Source organism: Nuphar pumila, unplaced genomic scaffold (assembly GCF_984573655.1).
Source record: "Nuphar pumila unplaced genomic scaffold, dmNupPumi1.hap1.1 HAP1_SCAFFOLD_227, whole genome shotgun sequence".
Taxonomy (NCBI): Eukaryota; Viridiplantae; Streptophyta; class Magnoliopsida; order Nymphaeales; family Nymphaeaceae; genus Nuphar; species Nuphar pumila.
Window position 1 is genome coordinate 64,870 of NW_028323231.1, and position 13,361 is coordinate 78,230.

Below are 13,361 nucleotides of genomic sequence, written 5' to 3' on the forward strand. Positions count from 1 at the left end.
AAAGTGGTCCATGCAATTTGACTGCGGACTACGCTCAGTGGCAGGCAAATTGGATACAAACGCAGATACGGTAATTTCTGCTAACTGTGGTGCCAAAGGATAGGCTCGGCTCTGTCTTCACTGATAAAAGCGTGTGTAGCTACGTGCTGAGAAAGTCACTGGCCTTTGCAAGAACAAAGGCCTAGCTAGCTCTGTGGGGTGGCATCACACTGGTCTGGTCGAGGTATATTCAATGAAGACAACCCTTGACTCGGGAAGAAGCACATCGAGGGTTCAAGACAAATACTCGACCACGGGGCGAGGTCAGGTGATAGCTGTAGTCAGGGACATCACGTAACGAGCTTGTGTACTGGCGGGAGATGTAAACCACGAGCGCGGACGCGATAGGGTACATTCGAATTTGCGTGTGACCATGAACAGTTTGCGCAACAAGACCCATAGACACTTCCTGGTTTAAAGTCCAGAGTCTTGCCATGTTTGCATTTATCACGGCACCGCACTTGGCTGCACGAACCTTAACGGTTGCGCCAATGCATTCGCATGCATTGTGGCTGTCCTCACAGAGGCCACGAACGCCTCGATATGATAGACGTGTCGCACCTGAGATATCAACGCTGCCACACCCACACCGACTAGTCCACCAGCAACAACATCGTGACGTAGTGTCTTCCAAGAAGCACCCGGGACATTGACGTGCAGACGGCCCATAGACAAGCAATGTACACGGTGAATGGGCGCCAGAAGCCACGGAAGATGACCATCAACATTGCTATCAACACGCTTCTTGAGGCGTGTCCGCTCGGGAACGAGTACTTGTCGGCATCAAACGTATGATTGTACTCGCCCCCTATGCAATGATAAGAAGGCCGTGAACGCCGGACGAGGACCTTCAGTAGCCCGACGAAATCAGATCAAGGACAAATCCTAACTGCAGGTTTACTATGAACAGCCGCAGTTGCCAGCTCAAGTTTGGCAACAGCATTACCAGCAGCGCCAATGGTATCCAGATGAGACCGTTGCCACTATGCTCAAACGCCATCAACAAAGCGTGTGGCAACATTCGACCCACTTTCGAGTAAATAGTTTGAGATACATGTAAATCATACGCCAGGGGTGCAAAATTTCCCTCCTTCTCGTCTAATTTGCACAAAGCTAACATGGTTGCGATTCACTGAGACCGCTATAACGATATCTTGCAGTCCAGAACTCCAGAGAAACCTGCTTGCAATATGCATGTGTTGCTTTTGCTGTGTTGGTTGCTGAAAGTGTTGTAGGTTGACTTCAGCGGTCTTTGGACGTTGTGAACTGACAACACTATAAGGTGACTAGATCGAGGTGTGTACAGATAGGGATAGCGTGGCTGGCTGAAGCTCGCTCCTGTGGCATCTCGAGACAACATAGCTGAATCCCCTGCATCATGTGAAGCACAATAAGCAGCGGGACGGGCAGGCGAGGTTCAATACCACGGTACGTGCCATTCGCTGGGAACGAGTAACCAACAACCCCAACGTGCCGAGCTGGGTGGGCTGGATGGCGACCCATGCAATCGTGCATGGGAAAACGACCCGGAAGGAGACGCAAATGGCTACTCACACGTTTCACACTTGGGTCTGTGTGCTGCCTCGAGCTGGCAGTCGGGTATGACGCACACCTTTGGGACGTGTGTCAGTCCCCCGGAGGGCAATGTGCACCACCATTTTATAGCGGCTCAGCATGTGATGCTACAGCTGGCTGAGGGTCGCACTTTGCATCGCGGGTCATCGTTGTGTCGAGCCGTTTCCTGCCGCCAGCGGCCGACGGTGCACGGTGTTTGTGAAGTGCGTTGTTGCACTCCTCGTTGCCGCCCTCCTGCTTGGAGCCAAGATAATGGTGAGACAGCATGTGGGCCAGGAACCCAGCAGAAGATGAAGAATCTGCAGTGCAATTGCATTCCTTGACTGTTGCATCCTATTCTGAAGGTAATTGACCTCTTTCAATATCCTTTTTGGCCGGTTGTCCGTGGGTTTTGGCTGGTACAGGGACCCGATGTTGTCGTATTTCCTAATATGATTGTGCTTTTGGTTGTCAATCTTATGAATATTTCCATTTCCCATGGCGGGCTAGCAAGCAAAAACATGAACTCAGAATTCGCCTGCGGAATCACTTTAGGATGCTTACCCGTTTGTGATGCAACCACGGATGTCAACCTTGGATGTTGACCACCTACGTAACATCAACGGGATGCAGCAAATTGGAAGTTCCGATCAAACACGCAACCGATTGGGGGCTGGCTGGAATCATCTATACGAGGACTTGCTCACCGATGTCCCGCATGATGCGTTGGAAACGTGTTTTCTTGCCTCATCACATGCATTTTTGGACATTGGCGGCGGCATTCCTGCAAACGGCTCTACTCACGTTGCAAAAACGCCTGCCTGCGCCATCTTCTCGCCACCTTGCGCGCTAAGGTGCGTAATTGCTGCCCCTGGCGTCTATCTCGCCGACTCCCGAGATATGTCAGGCGCCGCCCTCTCTCCCGCCGACTCCCTCAGCTGTAACCTTTTCCGCGAAACGCATGGCAACCCCGATGAGTGTTTGCCGGCGCTCCTTGTGCGCTTGGACATGGATAACGTTCACTACTTGGGCTCGTGATCGAATGGCGACCACGCTCATTGTAGAACTTGTCTGTGTTTGTGAGGATCGGATGCTGCCAAACAGCTGCAAAAGAGCTTACAACATTGGCTGCACCAGCCTCTGCTGCGTGATGCAGGTTGGACCGGAATATCTACTGACATGCTCTGTTGTTTGTCGGCCATGGGCGCTTCCGTTGCTTCGTCCAACGATGCTATCGCCTCCATTGTGCGTTTGACTGTGAATCTCACATATGGCCTTGCTGTTCAACGACTTGACCTCCGGGCCCATCTCATCCACCACGACTTTTGCAAGCCCCATAAGTTGCTTGCCCCTCCGCAGGCTGCTGCATCCTTCCGCTCAGGCACGAGGTCCGCTTTGGCTGTCTGTTTGGTCAGTTTCATCAGGGGAGGTGCAGTGCGCTGCGGCGATAAGGTTTCGCCAGCGCGCGTGCTGCTGCGCGTCTTGACCCCTTGTCAAGTCCAAGAAACGTTCCATGATTTTCAGATCTATAGGCCCCAGCGCGCCCTGCTCATGGCTGATGCCACTGCTCCTTCCACGCTGCATCGGCAAGCATTCCCCGCGTGCCCTTCCAAGGAAATGAAAGAACATGCGCAAGCTGTTTTCTCAACGGAGGCGGCGAGGCATGGCTAGCCAATGACTGCGCACAGCAGCGTTGATTGCACAGCCCTTAGCTATATGAAGGTCGACAGGTTGATTACCATGAGTTGGCATCGATTAGTAAAACAGTCGAAGGGTTGCAAGACCCTGGCACAGCAACATGCTTGCCAGCATGCCTAGCAGAGGGCCAGCCACTGGGCTGTGGCCTACATTGGCAAAAATGCACATGCATGTGACTTCCTCTGTTTAGTAATGTTAAACCGCCTGGTCATTTGCTTTGAGCAATGTGCTGGTTACCTCTTTCCACATGGCGTGGTTTGATCTGATGGAATTGATGGATTGAACATCGTCATGTTGACAACACTGGGCAAGTGCTCGACGCTTTCAAGCCTTCAATTCTACCAATGAACAGAAGGCAGAGTCACAGCAGAGGACAGGATTGAGAGACTACACAGCGAGTGATGACCGCCAGAATCCGAGTGTCCAAATGCAAATCACGCCTTGGCTGTACGGCGTGGGAATGTACTAGCATGGTACTTCCGCCGTGTTCCTGTCGAGTTCGAGTTCTATTTGTGTTCCCATGTATCGATGCCTGCACACACTGCCATTCACCGCCGATTATCGGCTTCTTCTCGAGCATGCAACGTTGCGGTGCAGCGCTGCTACAGAAGGCCGCACGATATTCGTGATCGCAGAACGAGAGAGGCGCCTGAAGTACAGACGTGCATTGTGTCAAGGATGGGTTAGGACCACCTAAGTTTGTCCTTGCCACGTGCGCTGCTTGCAGGGGGCATGGGCTTCATTCCGTTTGCTTTCGTCTCAGGGTTCGAGACTAGTGAGGTCAGTTGACTATTAGGGAGGGTACGTGTTCTGACGGTTGTTTGTTGAAGCTGTGGCCTGTGGCCACAGTCATTGCATGCAAAGGACAGCTGCCATCGAGGGGATTGTTCACACGCGGCCTTACAGCAAAGTGCTTGCATATGTGCAGGTGAAAACATCGGCCACGATCCAGCATCGGAGCGCCTAGCGATGTGCGACACGGATGGAATTATTGCGCTGTGGGACTGTTCATGGCAGCATGCGTGTGCTCCGCCACATTCAAATGATGACCATGAGCCGTTTCCTCGACTCCCCGTGCTAACCCTTGGCGGCCACCCTTGTCCTGGTTGGCAGCGGCCCAAGCGTCGGCATGTTTAACCTGCAAAGAAGAACTCGCAGCATTCCAGTCACGCAATGTCCCACCAGCACACAAGATTGCAACAGGCTAAGAGTCAAGAAACGGTTTGCAACCCCGGCTGCAAAGGCCCACTTGTCGGCACGGGAATGTGATCCGCAAGCCTCCCTAGTTGCATCCTTCTTCGGGGTGCTGCATCTCTCCGTTCAGGCGCAAGACCAGCTCTGGTTACCTTGCCAATGCCGGTGTTTTTGTGGCTGGCGCATTGATTTCGTTCCTACAGCATCCCCAACAATCCCCTGTGCTGGCTTTTGCGCCTTGTCCCTAGCCAGTGGGGTGCACCCCACGTGGTGTACCCTTGTTTTTGGTCCCCATTCCTTACTTGCAAAGTAAGGCACGGGCATCTACTTGCTTGGTTCCCTGTTTGATAGAAGTTTGGCTGCTTCCATTTCCAATTTTGACACCCAGATTGGTCCAGAGACATGGATACTATCGGAAGTCGCTACTCCGAAGGCTTAAATCTTACATTTCTCATATGTCGCACTCGATACCAATGATCGCATGATGGTTCTTGTAAGGTTCTCGCGAGCCAGCATTGAACTATGAATTCCGTGTCATATCAGCAACGCGCACGTAAGATAGACTGGAAGCCTGACAACGATTTTCCAAACCGTCCTCTCGTTAGAATTGAGACAGTAGATCTCGATTCTCAAAACGGAATTTTCACCATCACTGATCACTGCCTTGTTGCGGACCTTCTCAGTAGAACAGGCGAGCGCTGTTCAGCATGTGTATGGTTTCGTGAAAACGATTCTATTATTATCCAATTGACAAGAGTACAAACCCCAAATCTGTGGACCAATTGCTCTGAATCAGACACGCTTGATAGCTCCAGTAGAGTGAACATAGGCTTCTATCGCACATGTCTTGCCAAGTAAATGGCAATTGTATTCGGACTGCTGATGTTAGGGCAGGCCTTCGCCTATCCTCCCAACACCATGACTCGACTCACCGGATAGGGCAAGATAGCTGGACACCGCACCACCATCACTACGAGGGGAAGGTAAGTCGAAGCTGCAAACATGCAACATACAAATGCAAAAGGTTCACGCGATTGCAGTCGTCATTAGATTAGTAGCTACTTTTCTCACACATCTGCCATTGGCCATTGATGGTTCTTGACACTGCCTGTTGACACCTCCCGTCGGAGTACAGAAGTAGCAGCCGGCAGCACGACCAGTCAAGGTCATTACAGCTGTCATCAAGGTATGGGCATCGAATGCATCTCTAGATGGCAGACTGTAACTTGCGGGGCGCCAGGGTTACATCGGTCGTCATACTTGTGCAATTTGGTAGTTCAGAGGATTTGTCCTCGTTCTGCAGGTTGCAATACAATTAAATGTTGCGAGACATTCGAGTCGTTTCGTGGTATTCTTCGCAAGCTCAGACACTTTCTTACCGATGACAGTTCCGCCTTGGTGGTCAGTTGACTCCCGAAACCATGTCTCGCGCATGTCTATCGACTGATTCAGTGAAAGCGTTTGAGAAAGAACGCTCGGAAGTAAAAGCACGCAGTTGTGGCTCTTGCCGCTCAATTGGGAAGTTTTCACGATCGTATCTACCCTGCCGGCATTCATCAGTCCCACAAGTGAAATGCCATGAAGTGGACATACGAATTAGCACGTCTCTTTCTCTCTGTTTGAGGTTAAAATCGATCGTTATTGCATGGAACCCTTGACAGCGTCTGTGAGTACGGTTGACGTGTCGGTTTCATGCTTCGTGTCGTGTCTCGTGCTCGGGAGAGTTGTATCCAGCACTTGCAAAGCAGATACGAGTATGATCCATATTTCAAGCTTTGATGATGTATTTTTGGTGCACTTGCCCGGATTTCGTGTTCTGGGCGAGAAATTGTTTCGTGTGGGCGATCACTCCTCGGGTCGTTTTGGTAGCCACCTCTGCATCTGCGCTGCTACCTTCGTACAGCAAACAGAAACAAAGATTCGATGTGTAGTATTGTGTTTTGTGCACGGAAGGTGATTAGAGAGTTGTTTGAATTTGCAACTTGTTGGGACGACAGTTGAGAGTCGTTCAGCTGCGATTGTCCTTAGCCGGACCAAGTTCAGGCACACCCAATCTCTAACCTTGTAATCAAGTAAAGATTTGTTTAATGTCGCACGATGCGGTATGCCCTTAGGTTGTGTCGCTTGGCGCAACTACCAAACATCATCAGTTCGCTCAGTCTCAACCAGAGGGGGGTTTGCTCAGCTTCCGAAGGCGTACTTCCTTGTCGCTGTCTGCGTGCCGTGCATGATGGCCAAGCATATGGTCCTGCGTGGCTGTACGCTGTCAGGGGCAGTGTTACTGGAGGAACCGTGCGAAAACGTCGTATCGTAAGTGGAGTATCTGTCGACCGTGCCGATTGCGCGTAATGTTGAAAAGGCTTCGTTCCGTAAGTGCATCAAGTTGGCACATGCATGGTTACCGTTTGACCTTTACATCGGATGATTGTACTTTCTTTCAGCTGTCAGGCGCAATGCTTGCTATTCACGGGTTTTACGTGCGAGCAGAAGTTGACAAAGTCTGCGTGTGCCTAGATTTTATCGCATGGATCACACACCTGATCTGCAAGTTGTCCAGCTGCGCGTTGTTGACGTGCCCGTTGAGCAGGTGCACAATGGGGAAAGTAAGCACCGAGAACATTCTGGGCAAGCCCCCGGGCGCCCATTCAGTGGACCAGGACTACGAGCTCGGCAAAGTGCTGGGCAAGGGTGCGTTTGGCACTGTGCGTGTCGCGGCTAGCAAGAGCACGAAAGAGAAGCTCGCGTGCAAGTCTATTGCAAAGGCCAAGCTTGTTTGCCGAGAGGATGTGCAGGATGTCCAGCGCGAGGTTGCCATCATGAACCATGTGGCGGGGCACCCCAACGTGGTCAACAGCAAGGTGCGCCCGCATCTTCCTATGCACTCGTGGATACTTTGGAATACTTTCTTACAATTGCCAACCTTGAAAGTGCGAGAAGTCTCACAACCCACTGTTTCCATTGGTGTTGCAGTGGACTGTCATCAGTAAGCCATGCGCACCATGCGTGCATTGCAGATCGACGGATACCATACTTCTTGCTTAGAAAAAGCTTTCGCATGTGCGTGCTATGTTCTAGCCATTGTGCAATGATTCCTGCCCTCAACATTTTGAGTGTGGTTGCTGGGTGGTTGCTGGCCGCACAGTGACTGGAAAGCTCAAGTTGCTGCAAGCCAGGAAATGCATGAAACGTATGGACATCTTTGTCCGCGCACTCATGCAACATGCTGTTTGGAGCCACGTTTCATATGCCCCATGTGTTTGCCGATCTCTGGCGCGTGGCAAGGTTCCCTGGCTTTCACCGAAGTGCACAGCACCTGTTTTTCAACAGGGTGGCAAGGTTCCCTGGCTCGTACGGAAGCGCCCAGCACCTGTTCTTCAAGAAGTTCAACATGAGTAACAAAGTCTGCGGAATCTGGCCCGTCGGCCACAAAACATTCGAGTTGTGGTGGAGCATGACGACATCGAATTTTCCCTCAGCTGCACTGGGTGTGCACGTCCACATGCATTGCGGTGATTAGGCGACAGGTGTCTTGCAGCGCCTGATGTGTTGTTTGCTTGCAGGCAACGTATGAGGACAGGAACTTTGTACACATCGTCATGGAGGTATGCGATGGTGGGGAGTTGTTTGATTCCATCGTGGAGCAGGGTTGCTACACTGAGGGCAAAGCCGCCAGCGTGTTCCGCAAGATGGTGGACATGCTCCACCACTGCCACGAGCTGGGTGTCATGCACCGAGATCTCAAGCCTGAGAACTTCTTGCTCACAAGCAAGGTCGCTGACAAGTGCGTACCACCACTTTTGCACCGTGTGCATTTGTTTGCATGAGTGCTCTGCTTTACTCTGGGCTCTGGACGAGTGGCAATCAGGGTTTCGCCAGGTGGAGTAATTTATGGGTTCAGGTGCCTGAAAATACATGAGTTTTGGGGACAGACATTGGGGTCGAACTCCATTCTGGCAAGACGCTGGTGGCGATCATGTCGCAATCGTGGACTGCTTCCTTCAGGTTCTTGGTGATCAATCCTGTGCTTGTGCCTGGATGTTTGCAGGCTATGCTTCTTCTGTTGTGGTAGATGCGGCACTGACTGACTGGGTTTGTTGCTTATTGAGAAAGCTCTCATCAAACGGCTTTTGAAGCATCACATGATGAGCTCACTTGTGGCAAGTGTCGCAGGGCAGAGATCAAAGCCACTGATTTTGGACTGTCCATTTTTTTCAAGCCAGGCGAGCGCTTCAACGAGCTTGTTGGCTCCCCCTATTACGTGCGTCTCCGTTGCCCCGTGACCACATCCATGCATGCCACTCGTGCAGTCCATCTCGACACCTGAATTGCATATCTGCAGAGCGCATGGTTTGCCTTGAACCACTCCATGCCTGCGGTCATGGCTGGCATGAAGTGGATGGCAAACGCGCCAAACACAGCATGCAATCATCCGGATGGCAATATTTCTTTCACAACTGTGTGTATCAACACTGGATAAGTATGGACTAGTGATGTATGGTGTGGCCGTTCTGCCAACAAGCAAGGAGCAGCCCCCTTTTGTGCCACTTGACTCTTTGGCAAGTGTCGCTATCGATGCATGATGTTATCCTCATCCGACTGAGAGGTTGCAGCTGATGGGGTTCATAGTCATCAAAGCAGCAACGGCTGTTGACAGGAAACGTACGTGGTCCAGGTTGCACCGGAAGTTCTGAAGAAGAACTACTCGTACGAGGCCGATCTTTGGTCATTGGGTGTCATCCTGTACATCCTCTTGTCGGGGTTGCCTCCATTCTGGGGCGACAATGAAGAGCAGATCTTCAAGATGGTCCTCAAGGGCCATGTTGACTTCGCAACCGACCCGTGGCCCAAGATTTCCCCAGCTGCGAAGGACCTCGTGAAGCGCCTGCTGACCATGGATGCCACCAAGCGGTGCGCAATTTTCACAAGCGTTGGACCAGAAAAGACAAAAAGCTCGCTCTCTGGAGACGTTACTGTCGTCCTGAGCGTAGCTCTGTGCTGCTGAATGCACACACATTGCTAAGCACGAGTGTTGTCATCACTGTGGGCACTTGATGAGTCACAACAGGAGTGTTCAAGGTCACACAACCTTATGTGTTCTTCCAACCACACTCGCAGCATGCGGTCAAAACCCCTTGTGCATTTGGACCGTCGCCTCGAGCGATGAGGCAAGGTCTTGACATGTTTCTCAATGGATTCGTTATCTGTATGTGAAACACTTCGTGACACGCGATAGGTCATGGGGTCAGATGACCCTCAACCCATGGCCGGAAGGTCGACCAGGGGTTCATGTTTTTCAGGGGGAGTGTGGGGTCAAAGTTTGGCCCAAATCGACCCATCCCCCTCTTGGGACCCCAACCTAGAATGCAGCATTTCGAGATAGGGAAAGTCATCAAAGCCCGCATCCAGTCACTATTGCGCAAGTGCTTTGATCTTGCATATGTTCCGTTATCTATTTCACTCTATGGTTGTTGTGGGGCCATTCAGCTGAGGTAGGTATGTTGGGGAGCTCGCTCTATGGTTATTGTAGGGCCATTCAGCTGAGGAAGGTATGTCGGGAGCTCAAATTGATGTCTGATTGATGTCCACTTGGAGGGGTTAGGGGGTCGAGGGTCCCTTTTGGGGCCGCCCTATCTGAGCACCCTCCCATCCGAGCGACTCGAGGGTCAGGGGGTAAGGTGCCTCTTTGAGGCACCTTTATAGCGCCCCCTGACCTACCGCGTCTCACAAAGTGGTTCATGTATGTTCTCTCGTCCTGGTTGGCATGAGTCTTCTATGGATGGCGTGCCTTTGCTGTATGCGCAGCAATGCTTGCCTTCTTGGATGTGGTGTCAATGCAGCAAGCGAAAAAAGAGTACCAGGGGATCTGGGATGCCGATTCACAACACCTCACCATTGAGTGCTTCTTGTTCATCAACAGCAATTGTGAGATGGACAACTGCAAGGGGGAAGTGTTGCAAGAGACAGGCGTGATGTGCAGGGCGACATGTTCGGACATCCTGCAACACCCGTGGCTGAAGCAGGAGGGCCAGTCGTCGGACAAACCGCTCGACAACGTCGTGCTGGCGCGCATGAAGAATTTCGCTGCCATGAACAAGCTGAAAAAGACGGCGCTCATGGTGGTCGGCTCGTGCCTCTCGTCCGAGGAAATAGCCGGCATGAAGCGATTGTTCAAGACGATCGATGCCGACAACTCTGGCAGCATTACTGTCAAGGAGCTGCAGGTGTGTGTGCCGTTTTGCCTTAGTGCAGTTCACGCGTGTGCACCCGCGAAAGAGCACTTGATGTTATGACCATGTGACTTCCAGACATGACCGAAGCAATTGACTTGCAGTCGCCTTAGCGTCCATCGTTGGAGTTCAGGGGAACTTGTGATTGTTTGCGATGCATTTCTCACTGCATGATGAGACGACCTGCCGGTTGCGAGATAGTTCCATAAGGAGCTATGCCCGGGTGATGGTTGCTTTTCGAAGGATGCATCTCAACTGCGTTTACACAACCTGTGCAGGATGCAATCAGCAAATGGGGCCACAAGATCCCCAAAGAGGAGGTCAGCATGATCCTGGAGTCAGCTGATGTCGACGGCGATGGGACGATCGACTACAACGAGTTTGTGGCAGCCACGATCAACGTGAACCAGCTTGAGAAGGAGGACCTGATCCTCAAAGCCTTCAAGGAGTTCGACACGGATGGCTCCAACACGATCTCACTGGAGGAGTTGGAGCGGGTGTGTTGCTCTTGATGGTTTGTTCAAGCAAACGTTCTCCTATGCTGTGCTTGCCGTCATGACTGTTCTTGGATTTGGAGCATTTTTCATTTGGCGCATGTCGGCTGGCCTGGGTGGGGGTACGTACGTGATGGCATGGACGGCTTGGCCCATGCGGGATCGCTAAACCGACAGCGCCTGCATGCGTGGCATGTCGCAGGACCATGGCCTCCTTGCCCAGCGGGTTCCATATTGCTTTTCTGTCATCCGCTTATGCAGGTCCTCATGAATGTATGTACACCTGCATAAGGGCAGGGTGTGAGCATGTGACGTCTGTTCAGTGCGAGCAAGGCATACATTTGTGTGCTTTCATTTCGCCATTGGCGAAAAGCGTCTTGACGTGCTCTGCCTGTGCAGGCTTTGGAGAAGTTTGGCATTAGCGAGGACGTGAAGGAGCTGGTCAAGGTTGCTGATAAGAATGGGGATGGCCAGATCGACTTTTCAGAATTTGTTCTGCTGATGCGCGAGACGAACAAAGAGCTCAAGCAAAATCAAGGAGATGGCAATTTGTTGCGAAACAAGCTGGGAGGTTTCTAGTCGTCTTCGCCATGTCTGGTGTGGATGGGATCAGGAAGGATGCCAATGACTGCCCTTATATTGCGCAATGCTAGTATTCAGTCGAGAGTATTTCTTATGCTCTCAACCGTGCATGTGCACCTGGAGCACGATTCCTGTCAACAGATCCTTTCGTGAGAACGCAGAAGATTCCAGAATCGAGTGCGATGAGCCTCACACAGATCGTCATGACAGCAGGACACATATTAGCCCATGGGCACAGTGTAAACTAAATTCCATAGTCAACATCTTTGCCTTCTACGCTTGGCACAACTTTTGACGTGCAACAAGCATTCCCAATTGAAATAGAGGGGAAAGTTCAGGAAAAAGAACGAGCCCTTCAACACCGCCTCCTTTTGCCTGGTGTATCCCCCTTTATCGTGAACGCTCAGAATGAGCCTTGAACATCCCGGGCTAGTGCACATTCCAGATGGTGGCTTAGATCGTATATCGTGCTATACTGTGCCGCAGCAGTCGCTTCAGTAAAAACTGCTCACACTTAGCAATCACATCATGTTGACCCATAACTATCCTAAACTCTTGCTTGTAAGCTAAACCAGACGTTTGGCATCTTCCCTCACTATTTGTTGGTATCAGCATCCAAATCGTCGAGGAATGCAATGGCCGCATCTCGTTTTTTCGGGGCTGCAGCCCTGCCTGACACTTGAGGGCGTAATCGCTCAACTGCTGTTTCCCCTCTTGTCGCATTGATGCTGCTACTGATAGGTTTCCGCTCTGTTGCTAACAATGATGGCTCGTTCAACCTTGATCGGCCCTGTCGCTTTGAAGCAACCTGCAGACCATGCTCTGTTGTTCAATACAGCACATCAACATGTGCATAGCCGCATGAGCAGCCACAACAACCATATCAAATGAAGCAGTGCACGATGTCTCAGGCCTGCTTTTGAGTGCAGTGCACTGGAGTTGCTGGTGTCCATTTGAATGCAGGGTTTCGTGAGCAGATACATCTTCATCCCTGACTGTGCAACTAGCTCCAGTACAGGTCAGCGACAATGTGCATGCATCGACAAGCAGCCATCGACAATGCAATCAAGCCTCAGCACCGTTGCAAATAGGCATTCCACTCCACCAAGCACAGCAAAGCGAGTACCTATAAACATGTGTAGCACAACAAAGGAGGAGCGCCCAGTGCGCAAGCCCAGTGCTCGCACCTCTTTCAGACTGCATCTTTGCTCTGAGGAGAGCTCTGGTATAGCGTGGGTGATGAAACGGTGCGCGGCGTCAATGTTGATTTCATGAGTCTTCCGTTGCCCCTTGAGCTCCTCAGCAGCAACGGCTCTCTGCACCTTGGTCTGATAGGCTTTCACAGAGGTGTGCTCGGCCTTGAAGGCCGCTGTGTCGGTGCTGCTGCCATGTAGCGCTTGCAACTCTTGACCAATCGACAGAGCTGTGCACATGAATGCCATGTGCAGCTGTGCCTGCTGCAGTGGGGTCGCTGATTGCAGTGGTGCAGCCACAAGCACGTCGAGATCCGCTTTCAATTGTTGAGCCGCACTCTGCAAAGCATGTCGCGTGATGAGCGATGCGTGCAAGGACT

The 13,361-nt window shown here is 51.7% G+C and overlaps 2 protein-coding genes across 2 annotated transcripts; one reads left to right on the forward strand and one right to left on the reverse strand.

The window, feature by feature from the left end:
• Window positions 1-632: 632 nt before the first annotated feature.
• LOC149810680 (uncharacterized) lies at window positions 633-1,039 on the reverse strand. Its single transcript, XM_089994146.1, has 2 exons — window positions 986-1,039; window positions 633-887 (listed from the first exon to the last, which is right to left on the reverse strand). The coding sequence occupies exons 1-2, from the start codon at window positions 1,037-1,039 to the stop codon at window positions 633-635; spliced, it is 309 nt and encodes a 102-aa protein (XP_089850272.1).
• Window positions 1,040-7,079: 6,040 nt separating this feature from the next.
• LOC149810681 (calcium-dependent protein kinase 1-like) lies at window positions 7,080-11,785 on the forward strand. The gene is made up of 7 exons (XM_089994147.1): window positions 7,080-7,343; window positions 8,046-8,255; window positions 8,648-8,743; window positions 9,158-9,393; window positions 10,463-10,706; window positions 10,991-11,209; window positions 11,606-11,785. Exons 1-7 carry the CDS (start codon window positions 7,080-7,082, stop codon window positions 11,783-11,785), a joined length of 1,449 nt encoding a protein of 482 aa, XP_089850273.1.
• The last annotated feature ends 1,576 nt before the right edge of the window (window positions 11,786-13,361 follow it).